The 18457-nt window shown below is 48.5% G+C and overlaps 1 protein-coding gene across 1 annotated transcript; it reads left to right on the top strand.

The window, feature by feature from the left end:
* The first annotated feature begins 7675 nt into the window (after nt 1-7675).
* Nucleotides 7676-8582, top strand: H3-4 (H3.4 histone, cluster member). The gene is given in 2 exon segments (XM_019437246.2): nt 7676-7814; nt 7817-8582. Coding segments are annotated over 2 exon segments (396 nt in total). The 3' UTR covers nt 8074-8582.
* The last annotated feature ends 9875 nt before the right edge of the window (nt 8583-18457 follow it).

Below are 18457 nucleotides of genomic sequence, written 5' to 3'. Positions count from 1 at the left end.
CCATCCTTCTAACACCAGCCACATCTCGCCGTCACTCCCTCCCAGGAGCAGAAACGCGTTTCCAGTGCAGACGGCGCTGGTCCTAGAGAAGGTGGATGGCACCCCGGTACTATTTATATGGATTATATGCAAATGAGGGATTGGGCAAACGCAACATGTGATTGGATCAAAGAACATTTTTAAATAGCCAGAGGCAGTGCGGCTGTCTGATTGGATGAAATTGCTGGGGATGTCAGCCAGTCAGAACACAGATATCCCCAGAAGCCTTCCAAATACCGCTCCGGCCAGGCATTCCCAGGATGGGTTACTGGCATGAGTTGGAGACTTTCCCACCTGGGGAAATCTGTAAACATAACCCGTGATGTTGATGGTAAATTCATGATTCCTCATTGTCCTAAAACACGTAGCTCTCAAAGCCCAGCAAGACGTATAGGTGAAATCTATCATTCCTCGAGTATCAAAGAAGTCAGGGACTATCTTTATTCTGGAATATTAGAAAATGTAGAGAAAGAGGGTTTGGGAGTGTTTTTGTGGATTTTGTTTGTTTGAGTTTTTAATGCCTGGAAATCCTAGAGCAGTACAGAGTGTGGTCCTGAACCAGCATTGGGTCATTTGAGAACTTGTTAGGAATGCAAACTGGGGTTCAGCCCAGACCCACTGAGTCACAAAGGGGATGAGGCCCAGTCATCTGCTTTGGAAACCTTTTCAGGTGTTCAGATGGATGTGAACCTTTGAGAGCCAGTGCCCCCACAGAAACAACTAAAACACAATTGAAAGGGCTCACTGGGAGATTCAGCGACACACACAAAATTATCTTTCCTGTCTCCAAATGAGTCAGTAAAAAATCGAATGGGGAAAACTTTGCTCATTGTGGTAAATAAACAAGGGTAATCTTGGAAAAAGTAGAATTTATTTTCATGAAAGTATAAACCTCATTGGGAGGTGGATAGAGGTTTAAATAAAACAGGGAGATCCCACTTCCTTGGCTACTAAATTTTAAAAAAAAATCTGTTTTCCCTTAAATTGATCTATAAATTCAGGATTTTATTTGTTATTTGAAAAAAAAATTGTAAAGATCTTGTACAAGGAAATAGAAAACAAGCAGGAAAAAACCCTTAAAAGTATAAGAATTTTCTTTCTTCCTTTTAAAAATGTTTTAATATTTATTTATTGTTGAGAGACACATAGAGTGTGAGTGGGGAGGGGCATAGACAGAGGGAGACACAAAATCTAAAGCAGGCTCCAGGCTGTCAGCACAGAGCCTGATGGACGCGGGGCTAGGACTCACAAACTCCAAGATCATGACCTTAGCCAGAATCATACACTTACCCAACTGAGCCACCAGGGGCCTTCAGAAATTCTACCTTAAAATATTAGGTACAACACTAAAACAACGACAATGACAAATTTGAATTTCTTGGAGGAATCATAGAATCGTTCAGTATTGGAGAGAACGTAAGTCACCTCAGTTAGGTCTGAAGAGAAAAGAGATGCATGTAGGAGATGCTTAATGCATCTCTAATCTTTTATCATTTTTTGAAATTAATAATCTGTGAGTTAGGATCAGTGGAGGTCCAGCATCATGTTGCTGGTGAATTACTTTAGTGTGGCTGCCATTAGGGCTGGAAAAAAATCAGAGAAGACCACTGTTGCCATCAGTATTTACCTTTATCCTGGAATGTCCACTGTCACTCAGTATTTGGCAAAGAAGAAACTTTTAAAAGGTACCGGATATGCAGAAATGACAGAGTGCAGTTACACAAATACAAAACAAAACAAAAAACAAAAACACAAAAACATAAACCCTGTGCCCATTCAGTAATCGATTATAAACAAGGAACAGGGAATGTAATAAGACATCCATTCAGTAGAGCACAATAAATATATACATAAATATTAATATATTGTTGAAAAATTTTACAGCTATAAATATCCTTGATGAAGTGTTTGCACATTGGGATGAAGAAAAGTGTGCAAGTTTGTAGATGGTTAAACATGATTCTAGGAAGCAGAAAGTGGGGCACCTGGCTGGGTGGGCTGGTGGAGTGTGCAACTCTTGATCTCCGGGCTGTGGGTTCAAGTCCAACGTTGGATGTAGAAATTACATAAAAATAAAATCTTGGAGCGCCTGGGTGTCTCAGTCAGGTGAATGTCTGGCTCTTGACTTTGGCTCAGATCATTATCCCAGGGTTGTGGGATCAAGCCCCACATTGGGCTCCATGCTCAGCGTGGAGCCTGCTTCTGATTTTCTCTCTCCTTCTGCCCTTCTCCCCTGCTCTCTCTCTCTAAATTAAAGAGGTAAAAATAAAATAAAATGTTTTAAAATATTCCCAGCTTCACCAAACTGCCAGAGGGGTTCATGAGGCCAAAAAAAGAAAAACAAAATTAAATTCTTGCTATCTCTTCACAGTAAACAGAAAAAGAAAACCTCCCGAAGAGGCCAAAGTTACAAAGCACAATTAGGAAATGTATTTAACCACATGGCAGAATTCTTTCTTACTGTGGAGTCCACAGGGAATCACTGCAGTGGAGACAACCCCACACCGAGCCTCTTATGAAATGGGCTAAACGGGGAGAAGACCCTGTCCTGAGGACCCCATTAAGGCTGGAGAAGAACCAGGTGCATTGCATGGTTTCGGAGCACTTTGGTGCCATGTGCATCCTTTGAATGCTGCGAGGTGGCTGATGGTGTGAGTGACTGGGGCGCGCCCCATGCCCCTGGCACTGCGTGGGGTTCTGGGCGACTCAAACTGAATGCTGTCTGTGCTTCAGGCCCAGAAAATGGGAAGGCAGGACCTGGACATGGTCAATGGAAGTTTCCTATAAAGGGGGCCAGAGAAATGGGGTACTAGCTGGGGTATCAGCAGGGTCCCCCCAACAACTGGGAACCCTAGCGTCCGCTGTAGCTGTCAGCTCTGGAAGGGCTTTCGCACACTGTTTACAGGACCACCTGCCCCTGCAAGAACCCCACTCTGCCTTTAGACTGAGCTCCTGAAAGTCCAGATGGTTCCCAGCTTGCTGTCACGAGAGCGAGGGAGAATAGGGAGTTTTTAACGCTGGAGAACGGCATCGTGTGCGTGTGTGTGTGTGTGTGTGTGTGAAAGAGAGAGAGAGAGAGAGAGATATGACGCACACGGTCAACCCCCTGTGACCTAAAATCCCCAAGGATCTACAACAAAGCACTACACACAACCCCATATTTCCTTAGTTGTGTGTGCAAATTCCATGAGTGATGAGAGCAAGGGAAGAACATTCCAGGTTAGGGAAGGAGCTGGGTACCTCCAGCACTGGATGGTAGTCGGTGCTTGGTTGCCAAGCTCAATGGTCAAGAATGAATTCTTGAGACATTTTACGGTGCAAAAAGATGCTGATATCATAGCACAGGTACCAGACACATTGGGCAGAAAGAGTTGCCCTGGGATTGTGAGGAGTTACTGATAATATATATTTAAGTTTGTGGAGGGAGGCTGAGTAGAGATAATGCAAGTTTCTAAGGAATTGCTGTACGCTAAGACTGACGTTTCCCGAACCTTGGAGGTCTGGCTGTTGTCAGGATAAGGTTGGTTTTAGTCTCCACTAAAACATCAGCATGAAGGCAGCCATGAGTTACTTGAGGAAGGTCATGCTCCGCATGCCTCAGGGATTAATGAGTGGGCTGCAAGTTGTAAGGACACTTAACGTTAGCTACATCTCTCTTCCCTTTGTTCTCCTCATCAAAGTGATCAGCACCAAATGTATGCACAGACCTGATCTATAACAAAGTGTATGTGTCCTGGACAAGCCAGTATTTGGGAGGAAATGCTTGCATCTGAAGCGCTCTTCAGAGAGACCAAATCTCTCAGGAAATTTTTTTAGGGGATGTGTTTCCCTGGGCCTCAGTGCCTCTGAGGGAGTAGGAACCACATGGAAGTCAGTTGCTGAGATCATGAAAACTTGTCAACTGAACCAACTGCGAAGAGGTTTTTGTTTTGTTTTGTTTTTTTAAATTTGTTTAATGTTTATTTATTTTTAAGAGAGAGAAAGAAACAGAGCATTGAGAGGGGGAGGGACAAAGAAGGAGACACAGAATTCGAAGCAGGCTCCTGGCTCCCGGCTCCAAGCTGTCAGCACAGAGCCCCAAGTGGGGCCCAAACCCACGAACCGTGAGATCATGCCCTGAGCTGAAGTCGGACACTTAATCGACTGAGCCACCCAGGTGCCCCTAAAAAAGAGGTTTAACATGTGATAAAGGAAACTCTCAACTTTTCTTTTTTTTTTATTTTTTAATGTTTATTTATTTTTGAGAGAGGGAGAGAGAGCACGGGCAGGCGATGGGCAGAGAGAGAGGGAGATAGAGAGAGTCCCAAGCAGGCTTTGCGCTGTCAGAGGAGAGCCCGACACAGAACATGACCCCATGAACCGTGAGATCATGACCTGAGCCAAAATCAAGAGTCAGACACTTAACTGACTGAGCCACTCAGGCGCCCCAATTCTTGACTTTTCTGGTTTGTGGGCTCTGCCTTCAGGCTCCCAGGGAAGCTATACTTTAGCCTTTACCAAGGTCAGAAAGACTTGGCAAGGGGTGCCTGGGTGCCTCAGTTGGTTGTGTCCAGCCCTTGATTTCCACTCACATCATGATCTCACGGTTCATGAGTTCGAGCCCTGTGTCAGGCTCTGTGTTGACAGCATAGAGCCTGCTTGGGATTCTCTCTTCTTCTCTCTCTGCCTCTCCCTTGCTCTCCCTCTCTCTTTCAAAAATAAATAAATAAGCATTAAAAAAAACTCAGCAGAACCTCAAAGCATGGGCTGTATTTCTGTATATCTGCTCCATTAAATATATATATATATATATATATATATATATATATATATATATATAACGAAAAAGGAACATTCCAAACATAAAGAAAAACAGAAACCTTCCCTGGTTCCCATAAGATTAAAGGCATACAGCCTTGCACATACTACAAACATAAGATAAAGTCTATAACCTTCTGGAATGTTCTTCATCGTGATGACCTGTAACTCTTTATGTAAAAAATAAAGAATAATAATGATGATGATGATACTAATGTAACCCTGCACCAAATGTTCCTTCCTTGGAACACGCTTTTCTTTGTGAAGATGGTGTATCCAGGCAGCTCATATAAAACTCTCCACTCTTCAAAATTTAAATAGGTGGGGAAAATTTTTTTTAAAGGTTTGCTCAATTTGCATTGACACATGTAATGCAGATTATGGTTTCAAATCCCACTGCAGGTGGGGAGGGTGCACAATAGGCAGCCCCCAATTCCATGTTTTGTGTGTGTATTTGTTCAGACACATGGAACCAGGTAACATTCTGCCTCATGTCCGAGGAATGGACTCAAGTCCCCTGGGAATCTAGAAACATAAATCTAAAAACAGAACTGGGGCGACAGGGTGACTCAGTTGGTTGGGTGTCCTATTCTTGATTTTGACTCTAGTCATGATCGTGCGGTTTGTGGGTGCAAGCCCCATGTTGGCCTCTGTGCTGATAGCTCAGAGCCTGGAGCCTGCTTCAGATTCTGTGTCTGCCTCTCCCCCACTCACACTCATTCTCTTTCTCAAAAATAAATAAACATTAAAAAAAAAAAGTAAAAATAAAACTAAAGTACTTGTGGTCAGAAGAGAAGGCCTTAGACATGCACCCAAACAGTCTCAAAGTGCCGCCTGGGTTTCCATCCTCAGCCACGTAGCCCGGGTTGATCCCCAAAGGGCTCCTTCCTGGGTGCTCCTGTGCAAGTCACAGCTGGTGCCAGAAATCCAGCATCCACCCACCATTGTCCCCTTTAGCCCTTGGGACACCCAGAGCTCTGGACTCTGTCTGCCCTGAAATAGGGACAGCTCTGGGAGATTAACCAACAAGTCCCTGTCAGACTGCGTCAGATCCACACCATACACACCAGGAGACCTTAGGTGGGTCCCTTAGTCCCTCTTCCTGGTGCTCAGCCAACCCAACCTGACTCAGGGATGGCAGTGGGGATTCTGTGTGACAATCATTACCAAATAAAAAAACACACAGATTTAGTAAGGAGAGATTTTATCTGAAAGGATTATTACAAGGCAGGAGAAAGGACTATTAGGACAGGAAAATTCTTTTTTCTTTTTTTTCAACTTTATTTATTTTGAGAGAGAGAGAGATGCATGGGAGGAGCAGAGAGTGAGGGAGAGAGAGAGGAAAATTCTTGCCTCTACTCATCTTAGGACTTGGCAGGGGCTCTGTAACCAAAGACAGATTAAAGGAAAGCTTTTAGGTTTTATTGTGACACAGGACCCTTCAAAAGGGAATGAAGACTTACAGAAGGGGCAAAGCCTAAATGCTTTTACACTGGGTTGAACAGAGGCAACTGTGGGAAAGTAACTTAAATGCAAGGGGTGGGGGCGCCTGAGTGGCTCCGGCGGTTGAGTGTCCCACTCTTGATTTCGGCTCAGGTCTTGCTCTCAGTTTGTGGGTTCGAGCCCCGAGTGGGGCTGTGTGGTGATTGTGTGGAGCCTGCTTGGGATCCTCTCTCTCCCTCTGACCTTCCCCCTGCTCATGCTCTCCCTCTCAAACTGTAAAACAAAGAAAAAAAAAAAAAAAAGACGTGGGCAGACCGAAGGAAGATCAGAATTACCTCAGCAAGGCCTGTGAGTGCGGGGTCCGGTGGGTGATGATACAAACGCTTCTTTCCTCCAGGTACAGGTCAGTCTTCACACACAGGAGAATTACCTCCTATTTTCAGGAAAGAAAACGGAGATATCCGAGCTCTCCTCTTACATCTGCCGTTTTTCAAGTGCCTTTAGCTCAGAATAATCCTTGCAGGGAAGTTGCATTTGAGGATGGCACATCGGGGTGCCCAAGTGTCACTGGGGTGGGGCAATGAGGGATCTCCTTCCATAGGATGAAAGGAACACGACAGGGAAGCTGACGGGACAGTGGGTCAGGGAACGTTTGCCCTGGGCCGACGGGTTCCAGGAGGGGCCAGGGATCAGGACACGGAGCAGCACGAACGCTTCACCACATCCGGACAAATGGGCACCTTGTTTGGATCCGCCTATGGAGACAGGCAGTTCAGCCAACTGTCCCTGGGGGAAGGAAGGGGATGTGGACAAGTTGTGTCCCATGGTGTCACGGGTCAGCAAAGGGGCACCCCTGATTCTCGTCAGAGTCAGGCAGACACGAGGGGTGGGGGAACCCCTTTAACTGCTGGCAGGGAAAACTATGTGGTCACCCCGGAAAAGCTGAACTCAGAATGCAGGCTTCTAGAAGGGTCTTCGGGCCCTGGAGCGTTCGGGAGCCAAGAGGAGTGTTGAGGGGGAAAGGAGAGAGCTGTGTGGGAGAGGCAATGCCCACAACGACGCCCTTGGCGAGATGACCTGACCTTGACCCTTACTCTGACCCTAGCCCCTGGCCTGCAAGTGCATGAACAAAGACTCCGTGGAACCAGGAGATCTCCTCGCTACTAACAGTCTTGCCGCAGAGGTGCGGAGATAAAGGGGCAGGCGGCCAAGTGGAGCGTCCCGCGGGCCAATCAGAGCACAGCTTACCATCACGCCACCAGCGGTCGGCCAATGGGACGGCCGAGGCCTCTATAAAAGCTGACACTGCCTTGGTTTTTGTTTTGTTTTTGTTTTTGTTTTTTATCGATTTCCATCGGGACAAATGGCTTCGGTTTTTTCTGTAACACTGCAAGCCATGGCTCTCAGGAAGCAGACAGCGCGCAAGTCCACGGGCGGCGAGGCCCCGCGCAAGCACCTGGCCACCAAAGTGGCCCGCAAGAGCTCGCCCGCGACCGGCGGCATCAAGAAGCCGCACCGCTACCGGCCTGGCACAGTGTCCGCCACTACCAGAAGTCCACCGAGCTGCTGATCCGCAAGCTGCCGTTCCAGCGGCTGGTGTGCGAGATCGCGCAGGACTTCAAGACCGATCTGCGCTTCCAGAGTTCGGCCGTCATGGAGTTGCAGGAGGCGTGCGAGGCCTACATGGTGGGGTTCTTCGAGAACACCAACCTGTGCGCCATCCACGCCAAGCGCGTTACCATCATGCCCAAAGACCTACAGTTGGCACGCCGCATTCGCGGGGAGCGCGCTTAAGCGCCACGCGCATGTGTGGGCCGCCAAGCCCTGAGTCGTCACTCTCCCCCTAAAGGCTCTTTTCAGAGCCACCACCAGTCCACAAAGGGTGCTGTGCCAATCTGGGGTTCTTTCTGGCTGGTTCCAGCTTCCTTAGCTTCCAGTTAGCTGGTTGTGTTCCCTAGGGTTCATGCGGGGGTTTAACCAAATGAAAACCCTAACAACCGGGGTGGTTACCCATAAGTCCAACAGTGGAGTGGAGAGGAGCCCACCAGAGTAGGGCTACCTAGAGAATGCGGTTGGAGGGCTTTTTCCCACTGGGTGCCAGCATGTTTGGTTTTATTTTAATGTTTTTTATTTAAAATTTTTTTAACATTTATTATTGAGACAGGATGAGCAGGGGAGGGGCTTCAAGTCTTTAATCTGTCAGCACAGAGCCTGATGCGGGGTTCGAACTCAAACGCGAGATCATGACCTGAGAGGAAGTCAGTTGCTTAACTGAATGGGCCACCCAGGTTCCCCTAATGTTTATTTTTGACCCAGAGTGTGAGTGGGGGAGGGGGAGGGTAGCAAAAAGGGGGGGCAGAAGATCCAAAGCGGGCTCTGCGCTGACAGCAGAGAGCTCGGTGTGGGGCTCGAACTCCCCAACCGAGAGATCATGACCTGACCTGAAGTTGGCTGCTCAACCGACTGAGCCATCCAGGCACCGCACAAGCATGTTCATGATTAAAATTTCAGGTTGATAGAACTCTAGGGGCTCCTGGGTGGGGCTCCTGGGTGGGTCAGGCAGTTAAATGTCCAACTGGGCTCAGGTCATGATCTCACAGTTGGTGAGTTCGAGCCCCGCATTGAGTTCTGTGCTGACAGCTCAGAGCCTGGAGACTGCTTCAGATTCTGTGTCTCTGTCTGCCCCGTGCCTACTCATGTACCGTCTCTTTCAAAACCAAACTTTAAAATAAATTTTGTTTTTAAAGTTGGTAAAACCCAGTCGCTGGCCAGTGCTGGTGACCTGCAGATGGCCAGCCTACACTTCCAAGGTCCTCCTAGCTGAGTGAAGGCTCAGACGGAGAAACACTTGGTGTGAACGTGTTTGCGTGACAGCCCAATGCTGTCTGTGTGCAAGGGTGCATTTTCCAACCTCAGACCCAGTTTGTTATCCGTTAGACTTAATTCAAAAGCTTCAATGAAAGTAGCACACGCGGAAGTGTGTTTTGAATGTTGAGAAGAATCCTGAAGTTTTAGGATGTACACAAGCTTACAGTGTTCAGGGAAGCCCATGTTCTGGCTTGAAAATCAGTGCTAACCTTCAATGCTAGGCTCCTTCTAAGTAAATCCAAGTCTGGCCACTGTGTCTTTACTGTGCTCACAAGTCCCTTTTCTTGGCAAGGGTTTTTCCAATGCGGGAGAGCTAACCCTCCATGCCCTTCCCCACATTACCATATGACCTGGGGCTGGGCAACTAGCTACATCTGGGGAAACCCAGATGATGGGAAACCATGCAGATGATGTGTCCTTGGCAGGATAGGCTACATATCATGATGGAAGACCATGGGGTGGGGGAACGGGGCGGGTCCACGTCATTCTGTTCTGTTCCAGAACAGACTCTGACAGAGCATGTTCTGCCCGAGGACCAGAGGTGAGGAGCAAAGAAAAACAAAGAAGTGATGATAAAGGAAGAAAGTAACTGACATCCCTCACAGTCATATAAATGGATAGTGAAGGAAGCCTTTCCCACACACTTATCTGAACCTGTGGTTGTGTCCCTGCAGCAGGGGTGGGAGGGGTGGGGGGGTGTGAGTTGGGGGGAGTGGCGGCGGTTCCTCATTGAGCAAACCCTCTGCACAAAACCACCCTCAGGAGATCTGATCTGGGCAGAGCCACTGCCAAGGGAGACACAGCCTCCTTGCTCTCCAGAGAACGTTCTGGCACCCTCGCAGCATGGCAGGGTACGAGAGAGAGGACCATGGGAAAAGTGGGAAAGGGAGACAGCACAGGGGCAGGACGTGCCAGGAGTTGCCTCACTTGTGGTGTAGCTGGGATCCCTCAGCAAACACATATATATGCACATCGCGGGAGTGCTGTCATCTGAAGTGCACAATTGCATGAATATTTGTTTCAAATTTTTTAATGTTTATTTATTTTTGAGAGAGAGTGAGACACAGAATCAAAGCAGGCTCCAGGCTCCAAGCTGTCAGCACAGAGCCCCATGTGGGCCTCAAACTCACGAACTGTGAGATCATGACTTGGGCCAATGTCAGGCGCTTAACTGAGAGACACCCAGGTGCCTCATGAATATTTTTTTAATGTTTATTTACTTTTGAGAGACAGAGTATAAGCAGGGGAGGGGTAGTGAGAGGGAGACACAGAATCTGAAGCAGGCTCCAGGCTTTGAGCTGTCAGCACAGAGTCCGATGCAGGGCTTGAACTCAGGAACCGTGAGATCATGACCTGAGCCAAAGTCGGACGCTCAAGCGACTGAGCCACCCAGGTGCCCCACTTTTTTATAATGGTTTATACAGATTAAATATTTTATTTTTTTAATGTTTATTGAGAGAGAGAGAGAAAAAACACAATGGGGGGGGGCAGAGAGAGAGGACAGAGGATCTGAAGCAGGCTCTGTGCTGACAGCAGAGATCCTGATGCAGGGCTCAAACTCATGAACCATGAGATCGTGACCTAAGCCAAAGTCAGATGCTTAACAGACTGAGCCACCCATGCACCCCTCAGGGACAGAAGTTGTAAAACTAAATGAAGGAAGGTAGGCCTGGACAGGATCGCTGGCTGGGGGTCAGAGTGGGACTACCCAGACAGACACCTGTGAGACAAGAACACACACACGTGCTCGAATTGATGAGAAAAAGCTAGGCTCTGATAAATCGAGATGGTTCATGGTGGGGAAGGGGCAGGACGGGGCACATGGTGGTTCAGACATATCCCGTGGGCCAGCGATGTTCCTTTTCTCATTCGTCATACCTCATGCATACTGTATTCCGGTGTGTGCATTTACTGCTTAGTAAAATGAATCTTTCTCCTTATGCTCCTTACGGGCTGTGAATATATGCCCTAATTTGGTGGGGGGGGGGGAGCAGGAGGGATCCTCAGTGCCTAAAATATTGCCAGCACACACACACACACACACAAAAAGTGCCACACTGAAAGAAGAGGATGGGCCACGTGGATTCCAGCAATCCGTGGAGGACACAAGAGTGCTGGTTCAGGACCCCCATGACAGGCCGTCATGGAAAGGAGGGCACAGCAGGTGCATTCAAGGACAGCCCTGTGGGGCTGGCACTCCAGAAGGACATGGGACATAAATAGCTGGGGTTGCACTGGGCCTGGGGCAGAGTGGGGAGCAGGCTGGGCTTCCCGACTAGGGAGTCAGGAGGAATCAGGGGCCCCCCACCCCTGACTCTTCTTAAAGGACAATGTTGGGGAATGACATCAAAAGACACAACCACCGTGGCACCTGATTAAGCATCTGACTCTTGATTTTGGCTCTGGTCATGATCTCACCGTTCGGGAGTCCGAGCCCCATATCCGGCTCTACACTGGCGTCGTGGAGCCTGCTTGGGATTCTCTGTCTCCCTTTCTCTCTCTGCCCCTCATGCACACACACTCTCTCTCTCAAAAGAAATGAACATAAAAAAAAAAAAAAAACACATGACCACTGATTGACCCGAGAGCTGGCCCCAGGCATTCAGAGGCCCCTCACTTCCACCCCTTGTCTTAGGAATGTGGCTCCCATTTGCCTTTCCCACTCCCAGAGGCTGCTCCGAGATAGAGCCTTGAGATGCTGATGTGGTGTTGAAAACAGCTATGTGATATACGTGGCTGAGTCCAGTTAAGGCCCCTTTATAAGTGTTTCAGATCTGGTGGGCCTGTGTGGGGATCTATTTGTCTTGCTGGCCCCCAAGACAAGCCTTGGGTGTAAGTTCCCTTTGCTTACCACAGCTGCCTCCTGCCATCCTCTCTCTTGGATGTCCCCCTGCCTTCCGAGTCCAGGGACCCATTCCAGATTGCACCTGGGGAGCTCCCCAGGGGGTTACAAACCAGCAGATGGCTCCTGGTCATCTGCCAGCCCTACTGCCTGAGATCTCCAGACATCCCACTGAGCCTGTCCTGCGGTTTTTGAAGGACATAATACCTTCATTTGAGTCCCTGACTCAGGTGTGCATATCCACCCTGAGTTGGGCCACAAGCCCTGGGCATAAGAATGTCTGTTCCCAGACCAGAGGGTTCCCAGAAAATCACATCAGAAAGTCCCACTAAGGGGATGCCCAAGTGTGTCCACTCCCTGTTATGGGGCGAATTGGGTGTACCCCCAAACTCTGCAAAATTCCTGTGCTGCAGTCCAACTCCCAGGACCTCAGAATGAGACTGTGTTTGGAAATGGGGCCTTTATTCCAACGTTTTTGGTTTTTTTTTGTTTTTTTTTTTTATTTATTTTTGGGACAGAGAGAGACAGAGCATGAACGGGGGAGGGGCAGAGAGAGAGGGAGACACAGAATCAGAAACAGGCTCCAGGCTCCGAGCCATCAGCCCAGAGCCTGACGCGGGGCTCGAACTCACAGACCGCGAGATCATGACCTGGCTGAAGTCGGACGCTTAACCGACTGCGCCACCCAGGCGCCCCGGAAATGGGGCCTTTAAAGTGGTGTTAAGATAAAATGAGGTCACTATGGTAGGTCCTAACCCCTAGGACCAGTGTCCTTATAATAGGATAGGACACAGACACACACAGACGGGCGACCGTATGAGGACACGGGAAGAGGATGGCTGTGATACTGTGATTGATAATGAGACATATTTGGTCTCCCTCTGCATGCCTGGCATAGAGCTCCCAAAACCTTTGGAATTTTCTGTAATGAGAATGATGGATGTCATGATGTCCATAACAGGCTCCTGTATCTGTGTTGTTGCAGTGACTTTGGAAAGCCCCCAGGGATGGTGGCTAGTGACTGGGGGACCCAACCATGGGACCAAAGGGTTAGAGGCTTCAGTGCCGCCTCTTGACCTCTGGGGAGGGGAGAAGGAGTCAATCACCAATGGGCAATGGGTTAATCAATCATGCCTGTACAATGAAGCCCCCATGAAAACCTAGGAGGATAAGGTTCAGAGGGCTTTTGGGTTGGGGAACAAGAATGCATCCACATACTGGGAGGGTCGTGCTCTCTCCACTCCATGGGGACAGCAGCTCCTGCAGGCGGGATCCATCCAGATCACGCTGCTGATTCATATGCTTTAATTTCTTCTGTAATAAGCCACGAATCTATCAAGTGAAACATTTCCCTTAGTCTCTGAGCCCCTCCAGAACATCAAACCCGAGGAGGGCCCGTGGGAACCTCTGATCTGTCGCCTGTGGGTCAGAGCACAGGTGACATCTGGACTTGGGATTGGCGTCTGAAGTGGGGGTGGTCTTGTGGGGCTCAGCCTGTGGGGTCTGATGCTGACTCCATGTGGACAGGGCCAGAGCAGAGTCCACATAGATAGTGTCCTAACTGAGTTGTGCTGTAGGACCCCCGCCCCCATCTGCTGTCGCAGACTTGCTGGGTGTAGGGAAAGAACCCCTCCCTCCCCCCTACATATATGTGGTGATTAGAAGTGTCAGAGGAGGGGTACCTGGGTGGCTCAGTCAGTTGAGCATCTGATTTCAGCTCAGGTCACGATCTCCTAGTTTGTGAGTTCAAGCCCCGCGTCGGGCTCTGTGCTGACAGCTCAGAGACTGGAGCCTGCTTCGGATTCTGTGTCTCCCTCTTTCTGCCCCTACCCTGCTCACACTCTGTCTTTGTCTCTATCTCTGTCTCTTTCTCTCTCAAAAATAAATAAAAACTAAAAAAAAATTTTTTTAAAGGAAGTACAAGAAACACACAGAAGTGCATTTTTTCACAGCAGGCTCATCTACACACCAGGGAGAGACACCTGGGGACAAACCAGCCCCGCCACCACCTGGGTCTCAGACTTCCTGCCTCCAGGCCTGGGAGACAATGTATGTGTGACAATACACATCCAGGCTGTGGTATTTGTTATGCAGCCCAAGCTGACTGATATGCTATCATCACAATTAAAATCAGCACTCAAATTAGTTGTTTTTCTCCCTCCCACTAGACAGAGGTTTCTAGATTTGGGGGCAAGAGAGACTTGCCTTATTCTTGTTCTGGTGGGTGAAGCTGAGACTCTGGGGCTGTTGGTCATGCCATTTAGTGTCATGTGAAGCTGGCCCAGGAAGCTGGGACCTGGATTCTAGGCTTTGTCCACTGCCCTCCTGCTTCTCCCTGTTTGATGGACCCCACCAGGAACTCCCTCTGACGGTCCCCTGACCCGTCCCCAAGAAGAAAGACAGGTGCTACCCAGGGGGCAGAGGGTGCACAGTGGACAGAAGGGCACATACAGAAGATGGTTACCCAGGAAAGGATAACATCAGACCCCAAAACAGGAAAGCCCCCGTGGTCTCAGCTGCCTGGATTGGGATATGGGAAGGAGCTGAGACATGGTCCTGGGGAGGCTGTCACCACCTGCTAAGGCAGCAGAGGCCCAAACAGACACTGCCAGCCATCACTGCAGAGCCCTGGGCCTCGGGTCCCAATGGCTCAGATTCATCGGGGGTCTCATTAAGCCAGAGGAGCAACCTTCCCGCATTTTCTAGAGTCACTGGCTTTGAGAGCTGGTGACCCCCGTCACATGGTAGAGGCTGTGAACTGGCCTCCTGACTGAGGATGTGTTGCCGTATGATCACCGAGAGGCTGAGGGAAATGGGGCTATGCTACCCCAAAATACACCACCTCGGCATCCTGATGATTTTAGCTGAAGGCAATTGAGAAACAGCAAACACAGGAGGAGCTCTCTGCCCTCCCACCTATTCCACTTAAAAGCAAAGCAAAAATCCCCATTTGGTCAGGAAATTTCCATTGGCAAAGGTGCCCCCTCTCCTGTACCAGAAAGAGGGTGAGCTCCTATCACCAGAGATGGGACAGAGATGAGTCTGTGTAAACAACGCTTACCTATCATTGGTTCCTCCCTCAAGTTTCCCAGACACCCTCCTACAATTCACCTCCAGAAGCCCCAATCCCCTTTCCTTTGTCTAGTTACTTCTCCACAACCTGTCACCCATAAGCCAATTTGTGTTTTTGCTTCCTTTCTGTGAAGGCCCATACACATAACATTGCAAACATAAGATAAAATCTGTATGCCTTCTCTTCTATTAATCTGGCTGTTGTCACCTTAATTCACAGACCCCAGGTACAGAAGATAAGAGGGTAGAAGAAAAGATCTCCCTCCTCCCCTACAAGGTCCCTGGTGCCCATATAGTGAGTGTGAGAAACAACCCTTGCTGTGGTGAGCCTCCAGGATGCAGAACTGTGTGCCTCTGCCACAGAATCCTCACAGATACAGCTGGTTCTGTGGTAACTGCAGATAAAAACAATCATGTTAGCAAGAAATTTGGAAACCAGGGTCTGCAAGAAATGGTGACAGCAATGCAGGTAGGGGGCTACAATCTGGTAGGCAGGGGACAGGGGGAACGGGGTGGGGTAGGGTGAGCCACAAAATTGAGACCTGCAGATATTTGAGGGACTACACGAGGTAGAAGAAGACAAGGATGACTCTGTGTGGTTTCCAAAGGAAAAGCCAGAACCCCGCCTTGAAGCTGCAGGGTTGCCGGCACTTGACCTAAGGCCGCTCCCCCCAGATTCCTGGTACAGGACAGAAAAGCATGTCGCTCTCCAGGAGCCAGATGCCCATTGTGAGGGTTCCTGCAGGAAGGGTCCTGCTGTGTCAGGAGGGGGAGGGGAAGGGGAATGGCCCTCCAGCTTCCCCATCTACATCCCACATCACAGCTCTGAGGGCGTTCAGCTCATGCTTCAGTGCTGACCAAACCAGCCAGGCCCCCTTGAGTTCTCTTCTCCACGAGTCACCTGTGGGACCTCACCCGTGGACTTCTGTGCCCATCCCAGCAGAGCCCAGCTATAGTAAGAATCCTGCTGAGTCTGCCTGGTGATAGATCTCACCCTGCCCTGACGCTTGATGTCTGAGTAAGTTCCTCACCCCCCATCTTTTTTTTTTTTTAGGTTTTAAAATTTATTTTGAGAGGGAAAGAAAGCACAAGTGGGGGAGAAGCAGAGAGAGAGGAAGAGAATCCCGAGCAGGCTCTGGGCTCTCAGCACAGAGACTGATGAGGGGATCAAACCCACGAACCACGAGATCGTGACCTGAGCTGAAGTCAGATGCTTAACTGAGCCACCCAGGCACCCCCCTCACCCCCCACTTCTGACATTTTTGTATATCCTTGACCCGCCTGAGTAAGAATATTGAAAACCCAATGCCACCCACTAAAGGTTTGTGTCTCTCCAAAATTCATATGTTGAAACGTAACTGCCAGTGTTGTGGGTTTTGGAAGCAGGGTCTTTGGGAGCTGATGAGGTCCTGAGGGTGGAGCCCCCACTGGTGACATTTGTGCCTTATAAAAGAGACTCCAGACAGCAGCACCATTGCCCCATCCACCAGTGAAGACACAATGAGAACACACTTCCCACAAACCAGGAATTAGGCTTTCACCAGATACTGAATCTAGCAGCACCTTGATCTCAGATTTTCCAGCCTTCAAAATTATGCAAAATATGTTATTTATAAGCCACCCTGTCTATAGTAGCCTGTTAGGGCTGAGCCCCTCTCTCACTCACTGGTAGAAACCTCCAGCTGTCTCTGCTGCATTCAGAGTTCAGCTCAGTTGAAGTGAAAAGAGCATCTTTCCATTCTTGCTGAATAAAATGCCTTTACCACCTTTACCTAGTAACCAGCTCTGTGTATCTCAGATCAAATATGTCAGGGAATCAAAATATGTCACCCCTGAACATTCCACTTTGGCATAAGGGTTATTTTGAGCACAGGATGGGCTTTCTGCTCTTTTTCTATCTGCCTAAAAGCAGGGCATAAATCCCCTTTGTGAAGGAAACGGAGAATGACCTTATTACCAGAGATGGAGGCAGCACGGAGATGAATCTGCATAAGAAAAACCTTACTATAACCCTTTTTAGTTGGTTTCCCCCACATATATTTACCTTCTCACGATTTAACATCCAAAGAAGCCCAAACTCCCTTTTGTCAGTTCTGCACAATATATCACCCTTTGTTAAAATTGCATACAGACCCCCAAGTCTGTTGCTCTGGGTTTTTCAATTCTTTTCTATGAAGCCCCATGCACATAAAAAAATAACATTAAATCAAATTCATAGGCTTTTCTTCTGTTATTCTGTCTTTGTCAGTTTAATTTGCAGACCTCGGAGTAAGAATCTAAGAGGGTAGAAAGATTTCCTTTCCCTACACCTCAGAAGCCCTAAAGACTAAACACTACAAATGCACAAAAATCATCATTTGAAACTTTATATTTCCTTTCATACTTTAATTTTGTGTTTCTGTTCCTCTGACTAAAAGTGGCAAATGTGGATAGAAACCAAACATCAAAATCTTTAGGTAAATCAGATCATGCTCTAAACCAACCTGGTTCACAACTGTGGCAGCATGTTAATGCTGGGGAAATATAATGAAATGCAATGAAATTTGCTCCCAACCCAGTGAAACAAAGAGAGAAACAAACAAAGAAAACAATTTTGTTGTCGAATGAACATTCAATCAGACCACCCACCACGTGTTCCCAGTCCCTTCTTCAGACATTGAAAGGATGCATTTCAAAAGCACCAGGAAAAGGAAGTCTCTTATTTTCAACAGAGAGAACCAAACCTCTTGTTTTTTATTGTATTTTTTCTGACAGTGAGAGGCTTTCTGACAGCTTTAAAAATAGTGGTGCAGGGGCGCCTGGGTGGCTCAGTCGGTTAAGCATCCGACTTTGGCTTAGGTCATGATCGCATGGTTCATGAGTTTGAGACCCGCGTCAAGCTCTGTGCTGACAGCTCAGAGCCTGGAGCCCACTTCGGATTCTGTGTCTCCCTCTCTCCCTGCCCCTTTCCTGCTCGTGGTCTATCTCTGTCTCCCCAAAATAAATAAATGTTAAAAAAAAATAGTGGTGCCAGATCCCTCCACAGAGATTCCGAGCTGCTCCTGCACAGAGTTGTGTAAAGCTCCCCGGGGGAGGGGCCCCTGGGTAGCTCAGTCGGTTAAGTATCTGATTTCGACTCAGGTCATGAACTCACAGTTCCTGAGTTCGAGCCCCATCTCAGGCTCAGTGCTGACAGCTCAGAGTCTGGAGCCCACTTCAGATCCTCTGCCTCCCTCTCTCTCTCTCTCTGTCCCTCCCCCACTTGTGCTCGCTCTCTCTCTCTCTCTCAAAAATATAAACATTAAAAAAAATTAGGGGCGCCTGGATGGCTCAGTTGGTTAACCATCCGACTTCTGCTCAGGTCATGATCTCACGGTTCGTGAGTTCAAGCGCCGCGTCGCGCTCCGTGCTGACAGC

This window comes from Panthera pardus, unplaced genomic scaffold (assembly GCF_024362965.1).
Source record: "Panthera pardus isolate Hobbes unplaced genomic scaffold, ASM2436296v1 HiC_scaffold_1, whole genome shotgun sequence".
Lineage (NCBI taxonomy): Eukaryota > Metazoa > Chordata > Mammalia > Carnivora > Felidae > Panthera > Panthera pardus.
The sequence above is the reverse complement of the archived record's forward strand: the minus strand, read 5'-3'. Positions and strand labels throughout refer to the sequence as shown.